This window comes from Canis lupus, chromosome 11 (genome assembly GCF_011100685.1).
Source record: "Canis lupus familiaris isolate Mischka breed German Shepherd chromosome 11, alternate assembly UU_Cfam_GSD_1.0, whole genome shotgun sequence".
NCBI lineage: Eukaryota > Metazoa > Chordata > Mammalia > Carnivora > Canidae > Canis > Canis lupus.
Genome location: NC_049232.1, coordinates 67,816,267 through 67,842,528, shown reverse-complemented (window position 1 = coordinate 67,842,528; position 26,262 = coordinate 67,816,267). Strand labels below are relative to the sequence as shown.

Here is a 26,262-nt window from a genome sequence, read left to right as displayed (position 1 = left end):
GGAAGGCATAAGCAGCTACGCCCATAAAAAGGCACAGATGCCAGGAGGCTATGGAAAAAAAAAACAACAACAACTTAGAACAGGATATTGGAGCCCGGTTTTGAAGCACAAATAGAACTTTTCCTAACATAAGGCTGGGGAGGACATTCCAGAAGCATGACATCCACCGTATCTGACTTAAAGAGCTGAGTGAACCCGGAGAATTATTACATAGTGTCTTTCAGCATCAGTTAAGGCGGGATATTTTGTAGTAATGTTCAAAGATAAACTGAGACATATTAAAGTTTTAAGTTTGAACAGTAGTAACTGACTCAAATTGAGCAGCACCAAACCGCAAGCTGGTTAGAAGTGCTCCGTGGAGAAGAGCTAGAGGCAAGACTTTTACAGATAAGACCCAGAAGCAAAGCAAGGAAATTATTTGATTGTTTTATAGTTTAAGCAGTTGTCTGATTTGGGAAAGCCTCATTCGAGATTGGTTGTCTTTAGGTTTTGATTTCTTAACCTTGAGGCATTTATACCCTTAGGTTTGGGTTTGCTTACCAGGGTTGCTAAGGCATTAGAACCACCTCAGTCTAGTAGCCTCCTCATTTAATTTAACAGTAATAACACTATTATATGGTATTTATTATTATTATTTTTAAAAAACGGCATGGATTCCGAAGTGCTTTTCATTGACACTGACACTGAAACATTCTTCCTTATGTCGGCAAACACTGAAATACCCAAATGAGTATTTCACAAACTTCTGCTCACAGTGGGAGAACCGAAGCCACAGAGCAAGTTCAAGACCAGGTTGAGAAGCAGACCTAGTTTTATCCTACAGAGTTTACCCTCAAACACCTCCCCCTCTGCGCCATCTGAGGTGTCTTTAGCAGGGTCTCCCCATCCCAGTCTGGGAAAGTGTTCCCAGGAAAGGACATTTGAGTATCATTTTCCAGGATGACTGGCTGCAGGTCACCGGATGAAAGCGTTCTGACTGTTCCCTCCTGACTTCCACCTCAGTTAGAGCCTAAATTAAATAACCTACCGCAGTAAGCAGGCTGTTATCATTAATATACCTGATATTGGGAAAGCGAGGCAATGTGTTGTAGATCAACGGACTTGGGCGGGGGCTCACAGTAACGGGAGTGGCTTCCCCTGTGTCCCCAGCCTCCTGCTCCATCTTCACTTGCACCTTGCGCTGCTTTCTAGCGGGAGAGGTTCCCGGACTCCATCCTCAGAGACCTGGGATGCTTTCCTACTTTATGGTTTTTTTTTTTTTTTTTTAAGATTTTATTTATTTATTCATAAGAGACACACACAGAAGAGAGGCAGAGGCACCGGCAGAGGGAGAAGCGGGCTCCATGCAGGGAGCCCGACGCGGGACTCGATCCCGCGACCACAGGATCACGCCCTGGGCCGAAGGCAGATGCTAAACCGCTGAGCCACCCAGGCTGCCGCCTACTTTATGATTTTGCTCCCACATTGTCCCAGTACATCCTTTCCGTGGCTTCCGTATCCCAGTTCTACCTTCCCTAGCATTAAGGGTTCTCTCCTGTACGGCACCAACACCTACTCAGAATATGGCGGCTCCCACTCCGTCACACGTTCCGCTCACTGGGCGCCGCCATATTAATCTCGGGGCTCGGACCGACTAGACACTCGGAAAGTCTCGCGATAGAAGCAGGTCGCGGGCGGCGCCTGGTTCCGCGGTTAATACCCGAGAGTCCGCAGCCCCCGCCGCGGGATGGGGACTGAGCCCGGACGCGGCGGGGACGCGGCTAACGCTCTGCCGGGGGCCCTGCAGGCGAGGCTGGGAGTTGAGGGGTGTCAGTCGCTGGCTGCGGTGCTGGGAGTCAGGGCATCATGTTTGATCCGCGAATGAGCATCTCTAGCGGTCCGTGGTGGTGCAGGCTCGGTCCAAAGAGCGACCGCCGCCCGCTGGAGGTCGGTGTTTGGTGGCGCTGCTGGGACTGGGCTCCGAGGAGGGTCAGCGACCGGGTGGGAGTCGGTGATTCGGAGGCCCTCAGAGCCCCTGCTCGGGTCCTGGGCCCTGAAGACCGATGTCGGTTTCTAGAGCTCTTTTGGGGTCAGCGTGTGGGGCTGTAGGGGGCAACTGCTGGCAGCCTGGGGGGTAGCTTGGGGGAGCAGGTGGCTCGAGACCAGTGGTGGGCGCTCCAAGCCCCGAGTCCTGGCAGTTTGCACGCGGGCTGCACTGCACACATACTGTGTGCTGGGTTTTCTCGTACGGGTTTATGCCTGTAAGGATGTGGGGGTCCGGGGGACAGTTCCCGTCCTTCCCCAGGGGTCTCCATCCTTGCACCCATCTGGTGAATGGGCTTCAGGCAGTTTCCATTCTCCACTACTGTCTTGTAGCCAGCTAAGTACGTGAAGCCAGAGCCTCTCAAAAACCCTTGCCTGCCTTTCAACCCCCGGACAATTTCAAGCCCGCTCACTGTGTCAGCTTCCTCCTTTTAAGCCATGACCTGCCAATCTACAGCACCACCCCAGACATTTCTAACAAGCTCCAGATTCACGGTAGCCCCCCGTCCCCGACACTGCTCCGTGAGGTTTGCTCACAGAACTTCAGTCTTAACAGGGTGGAAATAGAGTACATCATCTTCCTTCTCCATAATTCACCTTCTCATCACTCTTCCTCCAGATGCCCATAGTACAAATCCTGGTGGCATGTGGTTTTCTCCCCACGTCCCAACAATCTTCCGATCCCGGTGATTTTGCCTCCCCGGCATCCCTGCAGTTTGTCCTCCCCATTCCCACTGCCACAGTCTTAGTTCAGGCTTCGTCATCCCTTGCCTTGAGCCTCCATCAGGAAAACCCTGTATCCTGTAGAGTGTTGGGCACTGTGGGAAAGTCCGAGGAAGGAATGACTGAGTCTGTCCAGGAGGCGTTTGGAAAGTCTCTCTAGAGGAGATGACATTTGAACTGATCCTATACATTTTAGATGGTCCTAGAAGTCAATGGATGAGGGTGACTGTTAGAGCTCATTGAATGTACTGAGCTAGTGAATTGTATCCCTTAGAACTTCCTTGGTATGAATTTGGGTTACGAGGTCAGTGGCACATTTTGATGTATGTCCTTTCAGATGCTTGTTTGGTCTTTCAAATACATTTCAACATATTTAGTGTTTTATAACCTATTTTTCTTGCTTTGTAATACAACAAGAAGATTTTTCCAAATCTGTAAATATTTTTCTAAGATATTTTAATGACTAGAATTCTAACCTTCGATGACTGATTTAACCAACCCCTGTTGTTGAACACCTAGGGGTTTTTTCTACTTTTTAAGTAATCAAGCAGCATCGTGATGAATATCCCTGCAGAGGAAAAGAAAAAAAGAATATCCCTGCAGATATATCTTTATGTACACCCATGTGTACCTTTTTTTTAGGATAAATATCTAATTATAGAATTATGGGGTCAAAGGAGGAGGAACTTCTTAAATATATAATGGAGTCAAAGGAGGAGGAACTTCTTAAATATATAATGGGATACACATCCACAAAAGTAAAACATACCATGGCCTGACCCTTTCAGAACTGTAAGTAAGTTGATGTTATCACAGCATAATTTTTTTTGTGGTCTCTCAAAGGAACCTTTGAAAGGGGAATTTTCTGAAGAGGAGTCCTCTATGTAGTTGGTTATAGGAATTTCTAGGCTCATGATTCTGGGAATCACAGGGCAGGTCCAGACTCAAGGTGGTCTCCTTTTATCCCTCCCTGCTCATCCTGGCTCTGTCTTCACAGATATCTGGGCCTTCTGAAGAGCAACAGAAAATGACCAAGTCTCAGGTAAGTGAGTTATTTATACCCCATATTACTTTCAATTGTATTTGAGGCAGTTTAAAAGAATTAATTCGATTAAATGAAAAAAATGTAAATAGAGATCAGGGAAAATAAAATAGATGATCTAGACCAAGGAAATGTGAAATAGTCATATAAGTTATAGGATCTTTCATAGTTCATTGAAGTTGAGCATATCATCTGCAATGATAGGATTTATAGTAAATGTGATATTTTCTTTTTTTTTAATAAATTAATTTTTTATTAATGTGATATTTTCTTGAGGGAAGTAAAGAATTTTTGGCATTTAGGTTTGAAATTATTCTCTTGATGCATACATATAATATAGTAGGCAGTGTCCTTTACATTTACCAACCCGTGATAAATTCCATAGGAGGCTCCTCCATAGCTCTTTCTTAAACCACTTCTCCAAATAACCATAGGGCATAATATCAAAGCAGAATTCAATTTCTAGGTGGTAAAATCATGGGGCCTAAGTACATAGCTTTCAAAAAAAGTCTGCCTTGATCCGTGAATAAAAGTTTGTGAAATTATTCCAAGGAGTTAATATTATTAAAGGTTATAATAGTATCAATTTTAATTTGCAGCTTTTAACCAATAAATAATCAAATATTTTTCCTTTAAAATGCAATAGGTTGAGAGACTTAAAGTGTATATCAAGTGAGTATGCTTCATGGATAGTGGGGATGAAGTGAATTTGCTCATTTCTGTTGGTTTATCACTTAGCTAAACGCTGCTAGCAAACGTCTTAATGGTTGTGATTGTCTTATGGTTTTAGATGTTTTTATTTGAAGGTATATGTCTAATTTTTATCTATAATGTTCCTTTGGTTATACCCACTGTGTAGCACACAGTTTCAGTATAGTTGTCTTCAAAGTAGGGAGCATCCATTCCTTAGGGAATGTGCAAGGTGATCCCCTGGGGTATGGGGAGAATAGATGAGAACCACCTACATATCTTTTTTTTTTTTTTTTAATTTTAGAGAGAGACAAGAGAGAGAACGTGACTGGGAGGAGGGGCAGAGGGTGAGAAAGAAAGAATCTCAAACAGACTCCATGCTAAGCACAGAGCCTGATGCAAGGCTTGATCCCACAACCCTGAGATCATGACCTGAGCTGAAATCAAGAGTTGGATGATCCACTGACTGAGCCATCCAGGCACTCTTACATACATATCTTTTTAATGGCCATAATATCTCAGTATTGATTGAGGCGTTTATATATAATTTATGTTTTTTTAAAGTTATATATTAGTGTGTGTGTGTTCTCATTAGAACAAAAGACACTCTTGTCATCTAGGAAATTCTAAGGATTTTAGAGGAGTTCTAGGTTTAGGAACCAGGGTCAGAGACAAATATTAGAACAAAAGATGCTCCTCACACCTTTATTGCTTAGGAAATTACAAAGGTTTTAAAAATTCTGACTAGGAGCCAGGGATGAAGACCAAAATATGTGTTTCTTGTCATATCACAATATCCAGTCTCTGATTTTAAAAGTTCAGGGAATACTGGATTATGTACCTATAATTCTGCACCCAATTCCAATGTGTGGGGTTTCTTCCTTATACCACCAGGCAATCTCTGACACCAGCTGTCTGTCCTACATTTCAGCTCAATTTTGACGCTACTCACCTAGAGATAATGTCAGATCCTATAGGTCAAGTACTCTGTCCTTCACTTTAGATGCCAGTCACAAGCCCTATGCTTCTGACTGACTAACTATGAATCAGAGGTTCCCACAACCTCCTCCTTCGGTTCTATTAATTTGCTAGGGTGGCTCATAGGAGTCAGGAAACCAATTTACCCACTAGATTGCCAGTTTATTGCAAAGGATATTAGAAGATACAAATCAACAATCAGATGAAGAGATTCATAAGACAATGTCCTGAACAAAGAAGCGTGGAATTCAAGGCTTGGCACCTGGCACTTGGAAGCATTCTGAACTCTCTAGCATCTTTTTGGAGGCTTCATTATGTGGGCATGATTGATTAAATTATTTGCCATTGTTGATGGATTGAACCTCCAGCCCTCCCTCCCGATGGATTGAACCTCCAGCCCTCCCTCCCTCCTCCCAAATCAGGAATGGGACAGAAAGTTCCAACTGTCTATTCTCTTTTGGTTCCCCTGGTGACCAGCCTTCCCACCTTAGGTGCTTTCTAGAAGCCACCTCATTAACCTAACAAAAGACACCATCATCCCTTTCATCATTGAAAATTCCAAGGGTTTTAGGAGCTCAGTGCTAGGAACTACAAAGACCAAATATATATGTTTATTATAAATCATATTATCAGTACTGTCGGTAACGGAACTAATGTAAGTTTACTCCTTGTCGAGTCACAGATAGAAACTACGCCAGGGACAGTTATCTCACAAGGGAAACAAAGTTAATTTGGACCAATAGAGGGACGCCTGGGTGGCTCAGCAGTTGAGCATCTGCCTTTGGCTCAGGGCCTGATCCTGGATTTCTAGGATAGAGTCCGAGTCCCGGGTCAGTCTCTCTGCATGGAGTCTGCTTCTTCCTCTGCCTGTGTCTCTGCCTCTCTTTCTGTATCTCTCATGAGTAAATAAATAAAATCTTTTGCCAATAGAATTTTTGTGGTAAACTATAACATAAAATTTGCCATCTGAACCATTTTTAAGTGTGCGGTTCAATGGTATTAATTATGTTCACAATTTGTGAATCCATCCCACTGTCTGTTTTGTAGACTTTTTTTTTATCACATCAAGTAAAAACTATGCCCACTGAGCCATAACTCCCAATTCTCCCAACAGCCCTTGGTAATCTCATAACTTGCTTTCTGGCCTCTATGAATTTGCTTATTCTAGATATTTCACAGAGGTGAAATCATATGAAATTTGTGCTTTTGTATCTAACTTATTTCAATTAGCATGTTTTCAAGGTTTATCTATGCTGTAGCATGTATCAGAACTTCCTTCTTTTTTAGGGCTGAGTAAATTCTTTCATATAAACACATTTTGTGTATCTATTCATCTACTGATGGACACTTGGGTTATCTCTACCTTTTGGCTTTATGTAAGTAAAGCTGCTATGAGTACTGGCACACAAGTATCTTTCTGAGTATCTGTTTTCAAATCTTGGGTATATACCTATGTCAACCAAAATTCCTGGAATGAAAGATTTAATCAGGCAAGAGAAAGCTTTATTGTCATACAGTGTGTGAACTGGGGGATGGCAGCCTTCAGCTACAACCAAAAATGTGCTTGGAAGGGGAAGGTAGGAAAAACCTGCAAGTTCAGTTGGTCAGACTCAGGTCCTAAGCTGTAACTTCAGGAGCAGAATGCCAGACAGGATACAGCTCGCTGTAGCTGGTGGTAGCTTCAGGGTGGGCCAGCCACTGGAGAACATGATAAGATGTTTTGCAGGGGGTTTTGTGAATATTGTTTTCTTTTGTGCAGGTTTGTCACTTCAGGCTACACTAACTAGTTTTGATTCCCATGGTTATTTGGGCTGGTTAAAAGGATAGTTTCTCTCCCTTGACATGAGGGAATCCGTCTTATCTTTCAGCTTGTGCTCTCTAATTATTGGGGTCTTTTGTTCTCACCTAGTAGTGGAATTTCTGGGTTATATGGTAATTCTACATTTAACTTTTGGAGGAACTGCCCCAGTGTTTTGTACAGCAGCTGTACCATTTTACATTCCCACCAGGAATGTATGAGGGTTCCAATTTCTCCACATCCTCGCTAACTCTTGTATTTTCCATTTTGTTGATTATGACCATCCTCTTAGGTGTAAAGTTGTATCATTGTGGTTTTGACTTGCATTTCCTTCATGACTAATAAGGTTGAGCATCTTTACCTGTGCTTATTTCCGTTTGCATATCTTCTTTGGAGAAATGTTTATTGAAGTCCTTTGCCCATTTTTAAACTGAATCATTTGTCCTTTTATTGTTGGACAAATAGAATTCTTGATTCTACCTCTCCCTTCCACCCAAACCTGCTCTTCCTTGCTTTCTGGACTTTAGTGAGATGCAAGTTGCTTAGCCCAAAACCCAAGCACGTTTAGTTGACTGCTCTCCTTCCCTCATCTTCCCACTGTCTTTCAGATATATCTTGGTTGGATTTGATTAACATCAAATTTAAAAATTTAATTCTCGGGATCCCTGGGTGGCGCAGCGGTTTAGCGCCTGCCTTTGGCCCAGGGCGCGATCCTGGAGACCCGGGATCGAATCCCACATCAGGCTCCCGGTGCATGGAGCCTGCTTCTCCCTCTGCCTATGTCTCTGCCTCTCTCTCTTTCTCTCTCTGTGACTATCATAAATAAATAAAAAAATTTAAAAAAAATTTTAAAAAAAATTTAATTCTCTTATTGAGGTGGAACCTTATCATGGTTTGAAAAATAAGTAAAAACAAAGTAGTACTTTACTACTAACTAATCATAAATTATTCTATTCTTCTCATTGTTTCTAAATAGGCATTTTAAAAAATAAATTTGACCCAATTAAATATTGCTCTTATGTTATTGTTTTTATTTTCACTTAAACTTTAAAAACAATGGTTTTGTTGTATTTAATTTTTATAAGTTCTTTAATGGAAAATGCAAACACACAAAAATTTAGAGAACAGTTTAATAAACCCCTATACTTCTTCATATATTTTCAACAATTATCAATGTTTTTCCAATCTTACATCTTTCCCCTCTTTCTTCCTTTATTTGTTTTCTAGAGCTTTTTGGTTTATATGTTTTTATTTTTAAGTAGGCTCCACACTGTGTGGATCCTAAGATCAAGACCTGAGCTGAGATCAAGAGTCAGATGCTTAACCAACTGAGCCACCCAGGTGCCCCTGTTTTCTAGAGTATTTTTTTTTGTATATTTTTTTATTGGAGTTCAATTTGCCAACATATAGCATAATACCCAGTGCTCATCCCATCAAGTGCCCCCCTCAGTGCCTGTCAACTATCCCCCCCCACCTCCTTTTACACTACCTCTTGTTTGTTTCCTTAGAGTTAGGAGTCTCTAGAGTATTTTAAAGTAAACCTCATACATGACATTTCATCAGTATATGCTTGTTTTGCAGATTTTCGCTATCTTCATTTCAGGAATTGATACTGGCTTTCCCTTTAGTGGTTTCCTTTTAAAATCATTTATTTAAATAAAAGAGTTGTTAAAATTGTTAAGTCAAAAATAGTGTGAATGACATGCAGATATGTAAAAATTGTGGAAATGGTAGATGAATAAATAATGTCTGAGCATTATTCCAAAGGTATGAAAAGTTCCTTGAATTTGCCATGTTCCTTTTCATGTCTCCATGGCTTTTTTCTTACTCCTTCCTCCATTTATAATGATCTTATCCCCTCCTCCATAACTTACTGGAGTTTACACTATTCATTTTTAACATTTCAAAAAAAGTTACTTTTAAAACATATTTTTACATTTTTCATTATTCATAACTATGCGTCCTCTACAAAACCCAACTCACCCTCCCAAAATAGAATTATTTCTTCTTTCCTATTTCTATTATAACCCATTTAACACCCCATAGCATTTATATATTTACTTGTTTGTCTCCATCTACCAGTCCATAAACTTCCTGTGTTTTATTCATATTAGTATTTTGAGTTAGTATTACACAGTATTCTGTGTTAGTATTCAACACAAATAATGCTGGTTGTGTTGTGGCCTAATATGTGTTTTATTGATGGAAAGTTTTTCAAATAGGAGTTCTGTTTCTCCCACATAGTAAAACTGGCCTTGTAGTAAACATGTTCTTTAACTTATTATGATGAACTCTGCATGATTAAAACAGCAATAATTTCTCACACATGTTTTACACATTACCCAGTGTTTTTCACTTTAGATTGATCAAGAATGTCCTGTTACAGGGATTTGTGTCATTCAAGGATGTGACTGTGGACTTCACTTGGGAAGAGTGGCAGCAGCTGGACTGTGCTCAAAGAAACCTGTACAGGGACGTGATGCTGGAGAACTATAGCAACCTTGTTTCAGTGGGTAAGAACTTCTCTCAGAGGGTACAAGCTATTAGTTATTTGCTGCTGCATAATGAGCACTTCAAAATTTAGTAGCTTAAAACAGATATTTTTAACTAACAATTTCCATAGGTCAGGAGTTTGGAAGGGCTTAGCTCGGTGGTTCTGGCTGTGGTCTCTCGTGTGGTTGTAATCAGATGTTAGCAGGGGCTGCGGTCATCTGAAGGCTTGACTGAGAGTGGGGGATCCATTTCTAAGATAACAACTCACTCACATGGCTGTTGACAGGAGCCTTCAGCTCCTTGCTGTCCATTGGCAAGAGATCTCAATTCCTCAACATAAAGGCCTGTTCCTTTAAAAAAAAAATTATATATATATATATTTATTTATTTATTTTTATTATTTATGAGACACACACACGCACAAAGAGAGAGAGAAAGAGAGGCAGAGAAACAGGCAGAGGAAGAAGCAGGCTCCATGCAGAGAGCCCGACATGGGACTGGATCCTGGGTCTCCAGGATCAGGTCCTGGGCGAAAGGCGGTGATAAACCGCTGAGCCACCCGGACTGCCCTAGACGCCTGTTCTCATGACATGACAGACTTCTCCAGATAGAGTGATCCAAGAGAGCCAGGAGGAAGTCACAGTGCCTTTTTGACCAGGTCTCTGAAATCACATACCATCACCTCTACCTTGTGTTAATTAGAAATCGTTACTAAGCCCAGCCCATGAGTAAGGGGAGGAGAGAACCTCTTGAAGGAAAGAGTGCCGAAGAATTTAGGAACGTATATTAAGACCACCGTAGTACCCAATTGACTGCCTTTCCTTTTTTATTTACTAAAAGCTTCTGGGTCTCTGAATATGTAATGAGCTTCTTTCAAGTTACAAAGTCAAAACAATATTGATTCTGAGTACTAGATACTCCAGTGGACTTTTTTTTTTTAAGATTTTATTTATTCATAGAGACAGAGAGAGAGAGAGAGAGAGAGAGAGGCAGAGACACAGGCAGAGGGAGAAGCAGGCACCATACAGAGAGCCTGACGTGGGACTCGATCCCCAGTCTCCAGGATCACGCCCTGGGCTGCAGGCGGCGCTAAACCGCTGCGCCACCGGGGCTGCCCTGGACTTTTTTTTTTTTTTAATGGGAGTTCAATCTGCCAACATATAGCATATCATCCAGTGCTCATCCCATCAAGTGCCCCCCTCAGTGCCTGTCACCCAGTCACCCCCACCCCCTGCCCACCTCCCTTTCCACCACCCCTTGTTCGTTTCCCAGAGTTAGGAGCCTCTCATGTTCTGTCTCTCTCGCTGATATTTTCCGCTCATTTTCTCTCCTTTCCCCTTTAATCCCTTTCACCATTATTTATATTCCTCAAATGAATGAGACCATATAATGTTTGTCCTTCTCCAATTGACTTACTTCACTCAGCATAATACCCTCCAGTTCCATCCACCTCGAAGCAAATGGTGGGTATTTGTCATTTCTAATGGCTGAGGAATATTTCATTGTATATGTATATACCACATCTTCTTTATCCTCGGTTGGACACCGAGGCTCCTTCCACAGTTTGGCTATTGTGGACATTGCTGCTATAAACATTGGGGTTCAGGTGTCCTGCCATTTCACTGCGTCTTTGGGATAAATCCCCAGCAGTGCAATTGCTGGGTCATAGGGCAGTTCTATTTTTAACTCTTTGAGGAACCTCCACACAGTTTTTCCAGAGTGGCTGCACTGGTTCACATTCCCACCAACAGTGCAAGAGGGTTCCCCTTTCTCCACATCCTCTCCAACATTTGTGGTTTCCTGTCTTGTTAATTTCCCCCATTCTCACTGGTGTGAGGTGGGATCTCATTGTGGTTTTGATTTGTATTTTCCTGATGGTCAGTGATGCGGAGCATTTTTTCATGTGCTTGGTCGCCATGTCTGTGTTCTTCCTCTGTGAGATTTCTGTTCATGTCTTTTGTCCATTTTATGATTGGATTGTTTCTTTGCTGTTGAGTTTAATAAGTTCTTTATAGATCTTGGATACCAGCCCTTTATCTGATAGGTCATTTGCAAATATCTTCTCCCATTCTGTAGGTTGTCTTTTAGTTTTGTTGACTGTTTCTTTTGCTGTGCAGAAGCTTTTTATCTTGATGAAGTCCCAATAATTCATTTTTGGTTTTCTTTCCCTTGCCTTCATATATGTATCTTGCAAGAAGTTGCCTGTGTTCTCCTCTAGGATTTTGATGGATTCTTGTCTCACATTTAGATCTTTCATCCCTTTTGAGTTTATCTTTGTGTTTGGTGTAAGAGAATGGTCTAGTTTCATTCTTCCGCACGTGGCTGGCTGTCTAATTTTCCCAGCACCATTTATTGAAGATCCTGTCCTTTTTCTAGTGATAGTCTTTCCTGCTCTGTCGAATATTGAGGGCCCATTTCTGGATTCTCTATTCTGTTCCATTGATCTATGTGTCTGTTTTTGTGCCAGTACCATACTGTCTTGATGATCATAACTTTGTCCAGTGGACTTTGATGAAAAGAAAATGGGTGCTGCATCCTGCTCATTCTTTGAGGGTTAAAGACGATGGGCTATGTCCAAGTTCTTAGTTTTTATAGATTAATTGAAATAGAATGTATATAGTAAAGTGCTCAAATCTTGCATATACAGATTGATGAGTCTTTTTCCTATGTTACTTAACTGCCCAGATCAAGGCATAGAACATTTCAAGCACCCTAGTAGGCCCCCTCTGACCCCTTGCCATTTATCTCCTCAGAGATAACAACCTGTGGCTTCTATCACCATAGATTAGTTTTGTCTGTTCTTGAACTTCATGTAAGTGTAATCACTATAATTGTCTGGCAGCTTTCATTTAACATAGTGTCTATAAAATTCACCCATGTTGTTGCGCATGACAATATTTGTTTCTCCTTATTGTTGCATCATGTTCTGTTTAATGAGTATAGGGTAATTCATCAACTTACCCATTCTACTGTTGACAGTTATTTGACTTGTTTCAGATTTGGGTCATTGAATAAAGCTGTTCTGAACATTCTTTTTTTTTTATTTTAATCTTGTTGTTCTTTGTTTTTGTCTTTTTGTCTTTTTACCAGACAGTTTTTCTTAGAGATTATACTGATTTATTTCCTACTAGCAACATATGAGAGTTCCATCAACATCTGGTAATGTTAGTCTTTTTATTTTAGCTATTCTGGTGTATATGTAGTGGGCTTGAGTTTTAGGATGGTTGGATGTCCGCTAATGCCCAAGTCCTGTGTCATTCCCATAAACAGGGTGTCAGTATCTGAAATCAGATGTAATGTTACTGAACCAAGGAGAACCATGGATGGAGGAGGAAGAAATCTCAAGTTGGGCCTATTCAGGTAAGTGAGAACCTGGCATATGGGAGACAGGGATGTAAGATTAATATTGATTAATGAGACATTTATCTTTGAAATATTTTTTTAGGAAATCTTCTTTAAGGCCATAGATCTCTAGAAGGGGCTGATGACAGTGTGGGATTGTCAGATACCTAAATAACATTGCTACATATCTAACAGCCATGTAATCCATTTTCTTTGCTTAAATTTTAGAGAGAAAGGTAACCTCCTTATCTGTATCTTGGATCTTCTTCATGCCCATGTTGTTTAGGACATTTCTTAATTAGTTAACCTCCCTTTGGCTAATATCTTCAGCACCTATTCTTCCAAAATGGGCTTATACTCCTTTCTTTATGTATTCACCCAGTCTTAGATATACCCTCTACCAAAGTAACTTACTGAATGATATTCATATCCTTTCTAATTATCTTGTTTTTCTCACCTTCCTTTCAGTGTAATATGTCTTGAAGTACAATCTTTTGTGTTTTTAAGTTTTTCATTTACTCCAATAATACAAATATTCCTTCTTTGCCTGTCTTTGCCTTCTTTTTCTCCTTTCTCTGTGACAGTTTTTACTGGCTTCTTTATGTTATTTTTATTAACTTGGTTATTTTCCTGTGTTTTTCAGTGCTGCTTATTATATTCTCCTTATACCCCTGCCTGCACTTGTAATTTAATCTTTCATTTTTCCCTTGAGTTTAACCAATTCTTTTTCATCTTTTCATTTTTTTGTTTACTTATTTCTTCTTCTTCTTTTTAATAAGTTCTGATTCATGGTGGTCTTCCATGTCCTCAAATGCTCGTTTGAGTATATTTGATTCTGTTTGGAGTTTAGACAACATTTTCTTCTGCTTTATGGCTAGTGTTTTTGTCATTGTTGTTTTTGGTTTTGCTTTTGCTTTTTGCAAGGGACAATTTCCTCTGTTGATATCTGCACAAATTCATTTCCTGATTTTTAAAAAAGATTTTGTTTATTTATTCATGAGAGACACACAGAGAGAAAGAGGCAGAGACCCAGGCAGAGGGAGAAGCAGGCTCCATGCAGGGAGCCCGACATGGGACTCTATCCCGGGTCTCCAGGATCAGGCCCTGGGCAGAAGGCTAAACTGCTGAGCCACCTGGGCTGCCCCATTTCCTGATTTTCTGTAGTACTCTATGGACTGTATTTTTTTGTTCACTTTTATTACTCTACAGTATTTTAATAAGATTTTTAAATACTATGGAGTCCTTGTTAATATAGCAAAGCCTTTTCCCCTCTTTCTTTTGGGATTGAAGAGGAGTTTTGGCTTTTCTGGTTTTGTGGTTCTCTTTGTGTTCTAGGACTCTGAGTTTCCTTTTTTCTTATTTCCCCATTACCACCACCCAGTTATGAGTAGGTATTTCTTCCTTTTTTGCCTTTTTTTCTCCCCCTAAAAATGCCTGTTCTTCTAACTCAGAATTTCCCCCTTTTAAATAAAACCTCTCCTATCCCATGCTTTTTGTGTCATCTGACTCTTGAAGATGCATATACTTGGAAATCCCTACCCTGTAGTTGTGCTTCTGTCTGGTTACCTAAAAAATATTTTTGAATATTTTTATATTTAGTGTGGATTTAGTCTTTCTGCTGGTCACTTCAATTCACCTTCAGTCTCCTTTGCTAGTATCTTTACTTTGTCTTTTCTGAAATGATTTTTGATCTACTTCTGCTTGGATCTACTTGACAGTGGTGCCCTGTGGAACTGCAACACTGAGTTCATTGACTTCTCTTTCCATTATTCCCTTCTTTTTCTTTTATATCTTTCTTCTTCTATCTTTGGGTTTTAAGGTCATATTCTTCCATTTTAAAGCTGACTACACTCATTATCAGATTTCTATCTATGTGAAAATTAAGAGCTTTATTTTTAATTAATTAATTAATTAATTTTTGTACTCTTCAGAGCTCAAGAGTGAAGTAACATCATTTACATTTGGGCTTTTTTCAGACTTTGATATTATAACCAAGATGAAAGAATTAACACCATGGAGGAGCATTTCTGAACAAGTGATACTCCATAACATGATTGTATACTCAAGTTTTGAAGACTGGAGACTTGGAAATGAGATAAATCACCAGGAAAACCAAGACAAGTTTTTGAACCACATTGCATTCATTAACAATAAGCCACTGACTGAGGAGATAGATCATGAATGTAACGATGTGCTGGGAAAAATAATTCATCTGAACAGAACATCTGATGAATGCATCAGAGCCTTCATGGAGAAGTCACACCCCTTTATACAACCGAAAATTCTAACCAGTACGAAATCATTTAAATGTATTCAGTGTGGGAAAGCCTTCAGTGGAAAGTCAGGACTCATTGTACATGAGAGAATTCATACTGGGGAGAAACCATACAAATGTAATGAATGTGAAAAAGCCTTTATTCAGAAGTCACAACTCACTGTGCATCAGAGAACTCATACAGGAGAGAAACCCTATGAATGTAGTGAATGTGGGAAAGCATTCACCCAGAAGTCAAACCTCATTATTCATCAGAGGGTTCACACAGGGGAAAAACCTTATGAATGCAATGAATGTGGAAAAGCTTTCATCAAGAAGTCAACACTTAGTGTTCATCAAAGAGCTCATATTGGGGAGAAACCATATGAATGCAGTGACTGTGGGAAAGCCTTCATCTGGTGGTCACAGCTAATTATACATCAGAGGATTCATACTGGGGAGAAACCTCATGGATGTAATGAATGTGGAAAAGCCTTCAACAGGAAGTCAGAACTCAGTGTACATCACAGAATTCACACTGGGGAGAAACCTTTTGAGTGTAATGAATGTAAAAAAGCCTTCATTCAAAAGTCAGATCTCATTGTACATCAAAGAACTCACAGTGGGGACAAAAGGTACAAATGTTGTGAGTGTGGGAAAGCCTTTATCCGGAGCTCACAGTTCATTGAACATCAGAGAATTCATACTGGGGAGAAACCCTATGAATGCAGTGAATGCAGAAAAGCTTTTATCCAGAAATCACAACTCATTGTGCATCAAAGAATCCATACTGGAATGAAGCCGTATGAATGCATTGAGTGTGGAAAAGCCTTTAGTAAGAAGTCACACCTCACTGTACATCATAGAATACATACTGGAGAAAAACCCTATGAATGTAGTAATTGTAGAAAAGCTTTCAGTAAGAAATCTACTCTCATTGTTCATCAGAGAATTCATATGGAACATAAACCCTTTTAATGGAATGAGGAAACTTTAATTCAGTGATCAAAATTTCATCACACATCATAGAATTCATAAAATCTAAAAACTCTATGAATGTATTAAACATGAGAAGCTTTCAACAATAGCTCCCAAACTATTAAGCACCAGAAAATTCATACTGAGAAGCAATTTTGAAAAATCATGTTTCAAAAAAAAATTACATTGGACATCTTGATTCAGGCCTGATAGTAAAAGTTTTTTTATGGTATGACAGAAAAATCTCAACTGCCTGTGATTGACTTGATCACTGTGTGGTATAGATTTTTTTTTAAATGAGTACAGATGACCCTTGGACAACATAGGTGAAGGTCCCCTTGTGCAGTTGAAAATTCATGAATAACTTTTAACTATTCAAAAGGTTACCTACTAATAGCCTATTATTGACTGGAAGCCTTATTGGTAATATAAACAATCAACACATTGTGTATTACAATACTGTATTACATACTGTATTCTTACAATTAAGTAAGATAGAGAAAAGATGTTTTTAAGAATGTCATAAGGAAGAGAAAATACATTTACAGTATTGTACTTATTTATTTTTAAAAAATCCATGGACCTGCACAGTTGAAACCTGTGTTGTTCAAAGATGAATTGCAAATTGATTAATCAGGACAACAAAATGACAATTATAGGTGATCATTCTACAAGTGATGTAGGAATGACATTCATAACCCAAATTATCTGTCATTTGGAATTGAATATTGATATTTACACCTGCCTATTTTTTTTACACCTGCCTTTCCACACTAAATGACACCATTTCCCCCCACATCTTAAAAAATATAAAAGGATAAATTATAACTAAATTACAAATAACTCTTCCTCATTCTTTCTTGAGTTGTATAGAATCAAGAGAAGATGAAACCAATGCATTTATAGAGACATCAAAAGTTAGTGGTAGGGAGCACCTCGGTGGCTCAGTAGGTGAAGTATCTGACTCTTGATTTCAGCTCAGGTCATGATCTCAGAGTTGTGAGATTCAGCCACATGCTGGAATCCATGCCCAGCAGGGAGTCTGTTTGAGATTCTATCTCCCTCTGCCCTTCACTTTTATGCACTATCTCCCTCTCTCTCAATAAATTTTAAAGAAAGTAGTAGACTTTTAAAAATATTGCTTGATGTAAAGCATACAGAGTTAAGAGAGCCATCAAACAATAGGCAAAATAGGTGGTAATGCAGCTGTAGACAATGTTGGCATATTCAACATGTAACAAAAATAGTTCTTCACAAAGAAATTCCTGTTCATCATCCTGTTTCAACTCATAGCACTTATGTGATTACTGTTAGGCATAGCTTGGGATCTTTATATCCTTGTGATTATCAGAATTGAATTTTTTTAAAACTCCCTTTATTGGATATTCCTGCCACCACATTTGACAGTGTACTTTCTTATTTAATCCTTAGAGCAAATGTATGAAACTAAAATTATTACCATTTTATAGATGAGGCAAGTGGAGCCCAGAGAGGTTCTCTGATCTGGCTAAATTCATGTGCCTAGTAAGTGGAGGGTTGAGATTCAGATCAGTCTCTTAGCCTCCACAGGATTCTGTCACACTGAAGACAAGGAATGGGTGTAATGTCACTTCAGCTCCAGACAGAATTGAATTGAATTTGACTGGACATCATATAGTATTCTGTATCATGTCCATACATTATGTTAAACAAGAAGAAACATGCATTCTAAAAGGAAGTATTAAACTTTAGTTTCTTACATGCAGAAGCTCTTGGAGATATATTTTTTGAGTAATTGGTTCAGGGATACCTGTTTTGCTGCCCTATAAATTTTCTTGTGATCAGTTTGAACATAGAAGTTACACTGTTATTTTATGATGTGTTTGAAAAAATTAAGCTTTGTTTTGTAGAGCAGTCATTGTATCATCACAAATAATCATTTTTTTATTTTTAGATTTTATTTATTCATGAGAGAGAGAGAGAGGCAGAGACACAGGCAGAGGGGAAAAGCAGCTTTCCAGCAAGGAGCCCAATGTGGGACTCGATCCTGGGATCTGGGAATCACCCCCTAAGCTGAAGGCAGACACTCAACCACTGAGCCACCCAGGCGTCCCAAAAATAATTTTTCATACAAATTCTGTTATCCAAGGCATCCTTTACTTTTCAAGCACAATAACCTAACCTTATATAAGTTGTAAATATTAATTGTCAGGTAATATTATGAAAAGAGTGACTGATGTCAGAAAACTTTTTTAGCCTTCCCTTGAAATAAAAGGTGAAGCTGATACATCATAATGAGCTGGATCCTAAATTTTGAATCAAATATTTTTTCTTAGATTTTAAATTACAAATAACATTTTAAAATTAAAAATGGTTAACACCAGCCATGATTTTTACTGTAAATTTTAACTTTCAAATAATTATTTCTTAAAGATTTTATTGATAGAGAAAAAGAGTGTGGGCTGGAGAAGGGACAAAGGAAGAGGAAAGGAGAGAATCTCAAGCAAACTGTGCTGAGGATGGAGCCCAACTTGGGGCTTAATCTCATGACCCTGAGATCATGATCCAAGCCAAAATCAAAAAAGTTGGACACTTAACTGTCTGAGCCACCCAGGTGCCCCACAAATGATGATTTTAAACTAAATATTGAATTGCAGTCATGTAATTCTTTTATTGGTAATTTTTTAGTCACTTTTGAAGATAAATATTGAGCTGGGATGTAAATGTATGAGATTGATCTTCTAAACGAACATGTCAGAAACTAAACTACTCATATGTATCATGCCCTTCAGTGTTGTCATCTTGGAAACTATATGATAATGCCGCTTGTGCAGCCAATAATTTGTGGAACTCTGTCTCTTAGAAGTTCTTTCAGATCCAGCTTGCCTGTCAGGCCTCATATAAGACTATGTAATATTTTAAGAGAGCCTTCCATCATTAGAATTCATTGTTTTTCTAGCCCTTTATCCTTCCTATCATTCTATTAATTCTGTGCATGACTTAAGCAAGAAGAAAGCTCATGCCCCTTCTGTAGTCATTTCAAGTCTCAGGTCCTTTAGGAGATTCAACATCTCAATATTCAATGTTTTGTCTTCTATTTAATGGTTTCCTATACATAGCTAATATCGCCATGAATTAAAATAGGTAGGAATTCTTCCAGTATTGTTTTTTTAAAAAGGTTTTATTTATTTATTTCGAAAGAGAGCATGAGTAGGGGGATGGATGGGGGGAGGAGCAGGGGAGAGGGACAAGCAGACTCTACACTGAGTGTGAAGTCCGACTCTGGGCTTGATCCCATGGCCCTGAGATCACTTCCTGAGCCAAAATCAAGAGTCAGTTGTTAAGCTGACTGAGCCACCCAGGTGCTCCCAGTGTGTGTGTTTCAACTTGCTTCCTAATATGTTGTCACCTAAGTGTATGTACTTGTATTCTCTTTAAAAGGATATTTCATACTACTTCCTTTCTACTTCAGCAGTATTACTAATAGATATTTCTGGGGGCACAATGAATTAGGTGCTAGTCTCCTTAAACAACTGGAATTTAAGAGATTACACAAGACACCATGACTCATACCTAGGGACTGTGAAACATTACAGTGTACATAAACTCACAGGTATTTCAGAGTTTTCAGGCAGAGTTAAAAGTTAAAACAAATGGAACTACCTTAATAATGCTGAAAATATGGTTTTAAATGCTTTGGGAATTAAATAATTACAATGTTAATATGCTTGTCATCAAGATGCTAATGTTCACTTGAAGTTTTACAAGCTGATGGTATTATGTTTATTTCAACTTCAGGTTGTCATCACAGTTACACACTTCACAGTTTCAGACATTCTTAGAGTATAACAGAACAAAATGGCAGTATATGAGTATGTGTGTGGGTAGGATGGGAGGGAAGCACACCATGACTTTTTTCTGAAAAGGTGGAAAAAAAACTCAATTTCCACTTGTTAGCTTAGGTAGAGATGAGGCACAAGAGAAATTAGAAAATGTTTAGATAATATTGAAATGAAAATAAAATATGTCAAAGTATCAGGGATGTCACTAGACCAGAACTTAAAATAAAATTTATAATTTTAAGTGTTTTATTAGAAAAGAAGAAATATGTAAAATAAATTTTTTAAAATTCCATCTTATGAAGATAGAAAGATATGAACAAATGACACCCCAAATAAGTAGGAAGATGAAAGTAATAAATGGAAGAGCACAAATCAATGACCTAGAACAGGGGATCAGACTACATGCCAAATCTAGTTAGTGGCATGTTTCATATAGCCCCTAAAGTAAGAATCATTTTCATATTTTAACAAGTTTTAAAACACACCAACTAGGGGCTCCTGAGTGGCTCAGTGGTTGAGCATCTGCCTTTGGCTCAGGGTATGGTCCCGGGATCCGGGATTGAGTCTCACATCAGGCTCCCTGCAGGGAGCCTGCTTCTCCCTCTGCCTATGTCTCTGCCTCTCTCTCTCTCTCCCTCTCTCTCTCTGTCTTTCTCTCTCTGTGTGTGTCTCTCATGAATAAATCTTTAAAAAAAAAAACACAAACTAAACAAAAAGAAAAGAAAAAATAATAAAAGAGAGACTACACAGCAGAAACCATAGGTGGCCCACAAAACCTAAAATATCTCCTATCTGGCCCTTTACAGAAAATGTTCAATCCCTAAACTGGAGTGTATGCAAACAGAAAAATCGATGAGAACAAAAAGTGGTTCACTGAAATAATACAATTCATAAATCTTGAATAGATTTAAGAGAAAGAGAAGACAAAAATTACCAATAGGAATAAAGGAGGTGACACCATTATTTCAGAGTTGAAAAGTTGATAGTTATTAATGAATTTATTTCAGAAATTTGACAACTTAGGTATAATGGAATATTTTCTTGAAATAATGTTAAGTTACCAAAACTGAGTGAAGAAGAATTAGAATACTGAATTAGGCCTGTACTGAATAAAGATATTGAATTTGTAATTTAAAATGTTCCCTAAAAGAAAACTCCAGGTCTAGAGGCTTCACTGGGGCATTCTATCATTATTTAAGGACGAAATAATACTAATTCTACAAAAACTTTAGAAAATAGTGGAGGATTAACATTCTTCAACCCATTGTATTGGATCAGTATTACCCTGAAACCAAAGCCTGTTGAAGACATAATAAAGGAAATTGTAAGCTGATATCCCTGATAAGTGTAAACGTGAAAATTCTTTTAAAGTTAATATTTTGAGGGCCACCTGGGTGGCTCAGTTGGTTAAAAATCCAACTCTTAAAAAAAAATCCAACTCTTGATCTCAGCTCAGGTCTTGATCTCAGGGTCTTGTGTTCAGGCCTCAGGTAGTGAGTTCATGCCCAGGGTGGAGCCTACTTAAAAAAAAATATTTTGAATACAACAATAAATAATAAGTGAAATGTATCCATCTATGTAATTCACACATTTTTTAAAAAGGTCTTTATTTGAGAGAGTGAACACAATTGAGGAGCAGCAGAAGAATGAGAAGCAGACCCCCTCCTGAGCAGGGAGGCCAATGTGGGGCTGGATCCCAGGACTCCAGGACCATGACTTGAGCCAAAGGCAGACGCTTAACCAACTGAGCCACCTGGGCACCCCACCAAAACAATCTTTTTTTTAATGAGTGAAAATACATCTCCATAGATGCAGAAAAAGCATTTGACAAAATTCAACATTAGTGATGAAAACTCTCAACAAATAAACAACAGATGATAACTACCTCAACCAGTTTTATGGTTACTTCTTTCCACATAAGATTAGAAATAAAGCAAAAATGTCTGTCCTCATTTTTTAAAAAAGATATTCCAGAGAGAAAGAGAGAGTGGGGTGGGGGTGGGGAGGAAAGGAGCAAAGGGAGAGAGACAAGCAGACGCCATACTGAGTGTGGAACCCCCATGGGGCTTGATTCCAGGACCCTCAAATCATGACCTGAGATGAAATCAAGAGTCAGATGCTTGACTGAGCTGTTCAGGTGCCCCCTCATTTTTATTCAACAGTGTGATAGAAGTCCTGGCCAGTTTAGTAAAAAAAAAAAAAAAAAAAAAAAGCATACAAATTAGGAAGGATGAAGTAAATCTTTATTCATAACATGATCTTACACATTTAAAATCCTAAGGAATCTACAAAGATTAAATTTTTTTTTTTAAGATTTTATTTGAGAAGGAAAGAGAGAGAACATGAGTAGGGGGAGGATCAGAGGGACAAACAGATTCCCTGCTGTGTGCAGAGCCAGACATGGGGCTCTATCCCAGGCCCCTGAGATCATGACCTGAGCCAAAGTTAGATGCTTAACAACTGAGCCATCCAGGCACCCCAAAGATTAAATCTTATAAGTGAATTTCAGAAGTTCTTAGGATAAAAGACCAATATGCAAAAAATAATTGTATTTGTACATATTAACAACCAAATATAGAAAAATAAAGTTTAAGAATCCATTTATCCATAACGTCATAAACCATAAAATAGGAATAAATCAACCAAAGCTAGGCATTGAAGATTCCAAAATATTGCTGACAGAAACTTAAAACTAAGTAAATGGAGAGGCTGATCATCTTCTATGGATTGGAATACTCAGTGATGTTAATATGTCATTTGTCCCCACATTGATCTACTCAATCAAAAGCCCAACGGGCCTTTTTTTTTTTTTCTAAAGAAATTACACAGAAACTTGTATGGAAGTACAAGAACCAAAATAATTTGGAAAGTTAACATTGGAGGACTTACACTATCTGATTTCAAGTCAGTGTAGGTATTGTCCTAAGGGTAAGTATAAAGAAAGTGTGATATTGGCTGAGCATAAACCTAAATCAACAGAATAGAAAGACGAGAATGTCCAGAAACATACATATAAACATAATCAATGGACTTTTTAAGTAAATTTTTTGTTTGAAAATAATTTTAGATTTACAAAAGTTACAAAGATAGAGAGGGTTCCCATATGCCCGTCATCTGGTTTCTACTGATATTTCACTTCTTACATTACCATTGTACATTTGTGAAAACTAGAAAACTAACACATAAACGTTAATATTAATCATATTCCAGGCTTTATTTGAATTCCACTATTCTTTTTTGTTCCAGAATTCAATGCAGGACATCACATAGGATTTAGTCATTGTGTCTCTTTTGTCTCCTCTGGCCTGTGACTATTGATAGGTGAGCTAAATTACTCCATAAAGTGCCTCCTTGTCCTCCATTTTGTGTGGTTAAGGAACTTGAATCGACACTAGCTCTTCCCTCATGTGCATGCCTCAGATAATAGCCTGCGGAATCACAAGTAAGTAGTCTTTGTGGTAAAGTGTCTCCTGGGACTGTGCATCCTTCCCTTATGTGAACCTTAATAAGACCCCTCAAAACTTACCAAAAGCTCATTTTTTTTAGTTTGAATGGACCATTCTGGCCTTAGCCCAAGAATCCCAAAGCCCTACCCCCCTCAAGCCCTAGTAAAGCCATATGCTCCAAATCTTGCTGCTCACTCTCTGCCTGTACCCCGCCTAAACCGCCCCATGTGCCCCTGAGTGCCATGTGCCTCCTCCAGGACCTGTGAGTAATAAGCTTCTTTATTTCACTTACCCTTGCAGTCTTTGTTGAACCTTGACTTGACATCTGACACCCCAGGACTGTACTTAACAAATGTTAACAAAAGTCACACAACTGACCTCCTTACTCTTTCCTGTTTTTCATGATCTTGTCCTTTTTGAAGAGTACTTTTCAGGCTTTTTTTGTAAATTGTCCCTCAAAACAAAAAACTGTAGCAGGCAGTGCCAAGGAAGAAGAAAAAGGAAAAATTTCAAATGATAAATAAACATATAAATCATACCTAACTTTCCTAATCAAGGAAACAAAGTAAAATCAAGAAAACATCAAATAGGGGAAAGTAATTTTTAAGGTTGATATATAAGGCAGATTCCAGTCAGGAAAAACCTAGATAGTTCAATAGAGGTACTTTAATACAGGGAAGTTGTTACAAAGTTATAAGAATACCTAAAAATGCTAAAAGGGGATGAGACACACCAGAGAGTAGCAGCAATAGCTACTCATATTCATATGTTGAAACCTAATCGTCACAGTCATGGTATTTGGTTTTAGACTTCCCATCCTTCAAAACTCTGAGAAATTTCTGTTGTTTATAAGCTACCCAGTCCATGGTATGTGTCCTGTTATAGCAGCCCAAATGGATTAAAAGACGTGTATTGATGGTGAAAGTATGAATCATTACAGCCTTTTAGAAAGATAGTTTGATGATATTTAAAATTTATTTAATTCTCTGTGATTTTGTTCTAATAAGAGTGTGGCTAAAGATCTAGCTATAAGCATATTTATTTCATATTTGCTTATAATAGGAAAAATTGGAAATAGTATGCTACTAAAATATTTAGACTCAGTTTGATGGAAAACTGTGCTAACATTAGTGTAGAATAATATTTAAAGACATGAAGAAGAAAAAAAAAGACATGAAGAAATGTTTACAAGAAATTAAATTTTAAAAGCACTTTCCATTTATTGCATGGCTATATTTAAAAAATTTTGTAGATTAAAAAAATTCATTTATTTTAAAGAGAGATTCGGGGGGTGGGGGTGGCGGCTCCATCTCACAACCAGGAGATCAGACTTGAGGTGAAACCAAGAGTCTGACGCCCATCTAATGAACCACCCAGGCACCCCTGTTTTTTTTTAAAGTTAGACTCCACAGACAGCTTGGTCCTCAACAAGGGTCTTGACTCTGGACCCTAAGATCAGGACCCGAGCTGAAATCCAAGAGTCGAAGGCTTAACTGACTAAGCCACCCAGGTGCCCCGACACTTTTCTCTTTTTAATTTCAGAAGTATAAATAAGTACATATTTAACCATATAGATGCACACACATAGAGAAATAGCCTATAATATTTATATAATAGTGGGTATCTTAGAATGGGCTTTTATTTTAATTTTGTTGTTGTTTTTTTATTCTCTACAATTCACCTAATATTCTTTGTATAGAAAAAAAGGTAAGGTATGTACATTCCCTTTTAATGAAATGCATTTATTGGGCTCAAGAAGAGATGTGGAGGAGGGCACAATTTACAAGGATTCATCAAAGCACTGTTTTGGGTGGCATTAAGGTGAACATAACCTGAATACATAACAGGAAGACAAAAAAAAAAAAAAAACTAGAAAAAAAGTACTACCCTCAAAAGTTAGTTTTACTTCCTTCTTGGTTGGAATCAATTCCTTCTTTCACAGGGAAGACCACTTCCCCACACAGGAAGAATGTGGCTGTGACTTATTTTTTGAATTCTATCTATCTATCTATCTATCTATCTATCTATCTATCTATCTATCTATCCTACAGTGTTAAACAGTAATTATCTCTTTGTTAAGGAATTACATCTAGTTTGGGGTTCGGTTTTTTTCCCGCCCTTTTTCCCTAACCTTGTTGAATAAAAGGTTATATTCATCTACTAATATAATGAAAAAGCTGTTCCTTTTCTGTGTTAACGAAAAACCTGCATCCCTTCGGATTCATATTTGCCTATTGCGAAAGGAAAAGCTTTCCTTCGTCCCTTTTTTCTTTTTATTCGAATAACGAAAGAAAGCCAGCGCCCCGCCCCCCACCGCACCCCCCAGCAAAGTCGCCTGGAGGTGGAAAGGTAACTCTGCAGCCGGTAGGGGACGCTGCCGGCGGGTGCCTGGCCTTTGCCAAGCATGCTGGGAAATGTAGTTCCAGGAGGCCACATGCGCAGGCGCACTTCCTGGCTTGCGAGGGGGAGGCAGAGGTGGGGGCTCGGGAAAGCCGGAGGGTGTTGGTTTCTCCTTGGATCTGGTAGTGAGCCAGTTCTTTTTTTTTTTTTTTTTTTTTAAATTTTAAAAATTTATTCATGATAGAGAAAGAGGAAGATAGAGGCAGAGACACAGGCATTGGGAGAAGCAAGCTCCATGCCAGGAGCCCGACGCGGGACTCGAACCCAGGACCCCA

General features: G+C 38.8%; 1 protein-coding gene across 6 annotated transcripts; it reads left to right on the top strand.

Annotated features, from left to right (window-relative positions):
• The first annotated feature begins 1,676 nt into the window (after positions 1 to 1,676).
• Positions 1,677 to 26,202, top strand: LOC481675 (zinc finger protein OZF). 6 transcript variants are annotated; one of them, XM_038553133.1, is made up of 7 exons: positions 1,677 to 1,926; positions 3,743 to 3,787; positions 9,640 to 9,766; positions 13,017 to 13,106; positions 15,065 to 15,977; positions 23,388 to 23,462; positions 26,172 to 26,202. In XM_038553133.1, the coding sequence occupies exons 1-6, from the start codon at positions 1,846 to 1,848 to the stop codon at positions 23,416 to 23,418; spliced, it is 1,287 nt and encodes a 428-aa protein (XP_038409061.1). In that variant the 5' UTR covers positions 1,677 to 1,845; the 3' UTR covers positions 23,419 to 23,462; positions 26,172 to 26,202. The 6 variants fall into 6 exon arrangements, with proteins under 6 accessions (XP_038409061.1, XP_038409060.1, XP_038409059.1 ...); XM_038553132.1 differs by lacking the exon at positions 26,172 to 26,202 and having other exon boundaries at positions 23,388 to 24,811; XM_038553131.1 differs by lacking the exons at positions 23,388 to 23,462; positions 26,172 to 26,202 and adding an exon at positions 12,841 to 12,905 and having other exon boundaries at positions 15,065 to 16,519.
• The last annotated feature ends 60 nt before the right edge of the window (positions 26,203 to 26,262 follow it).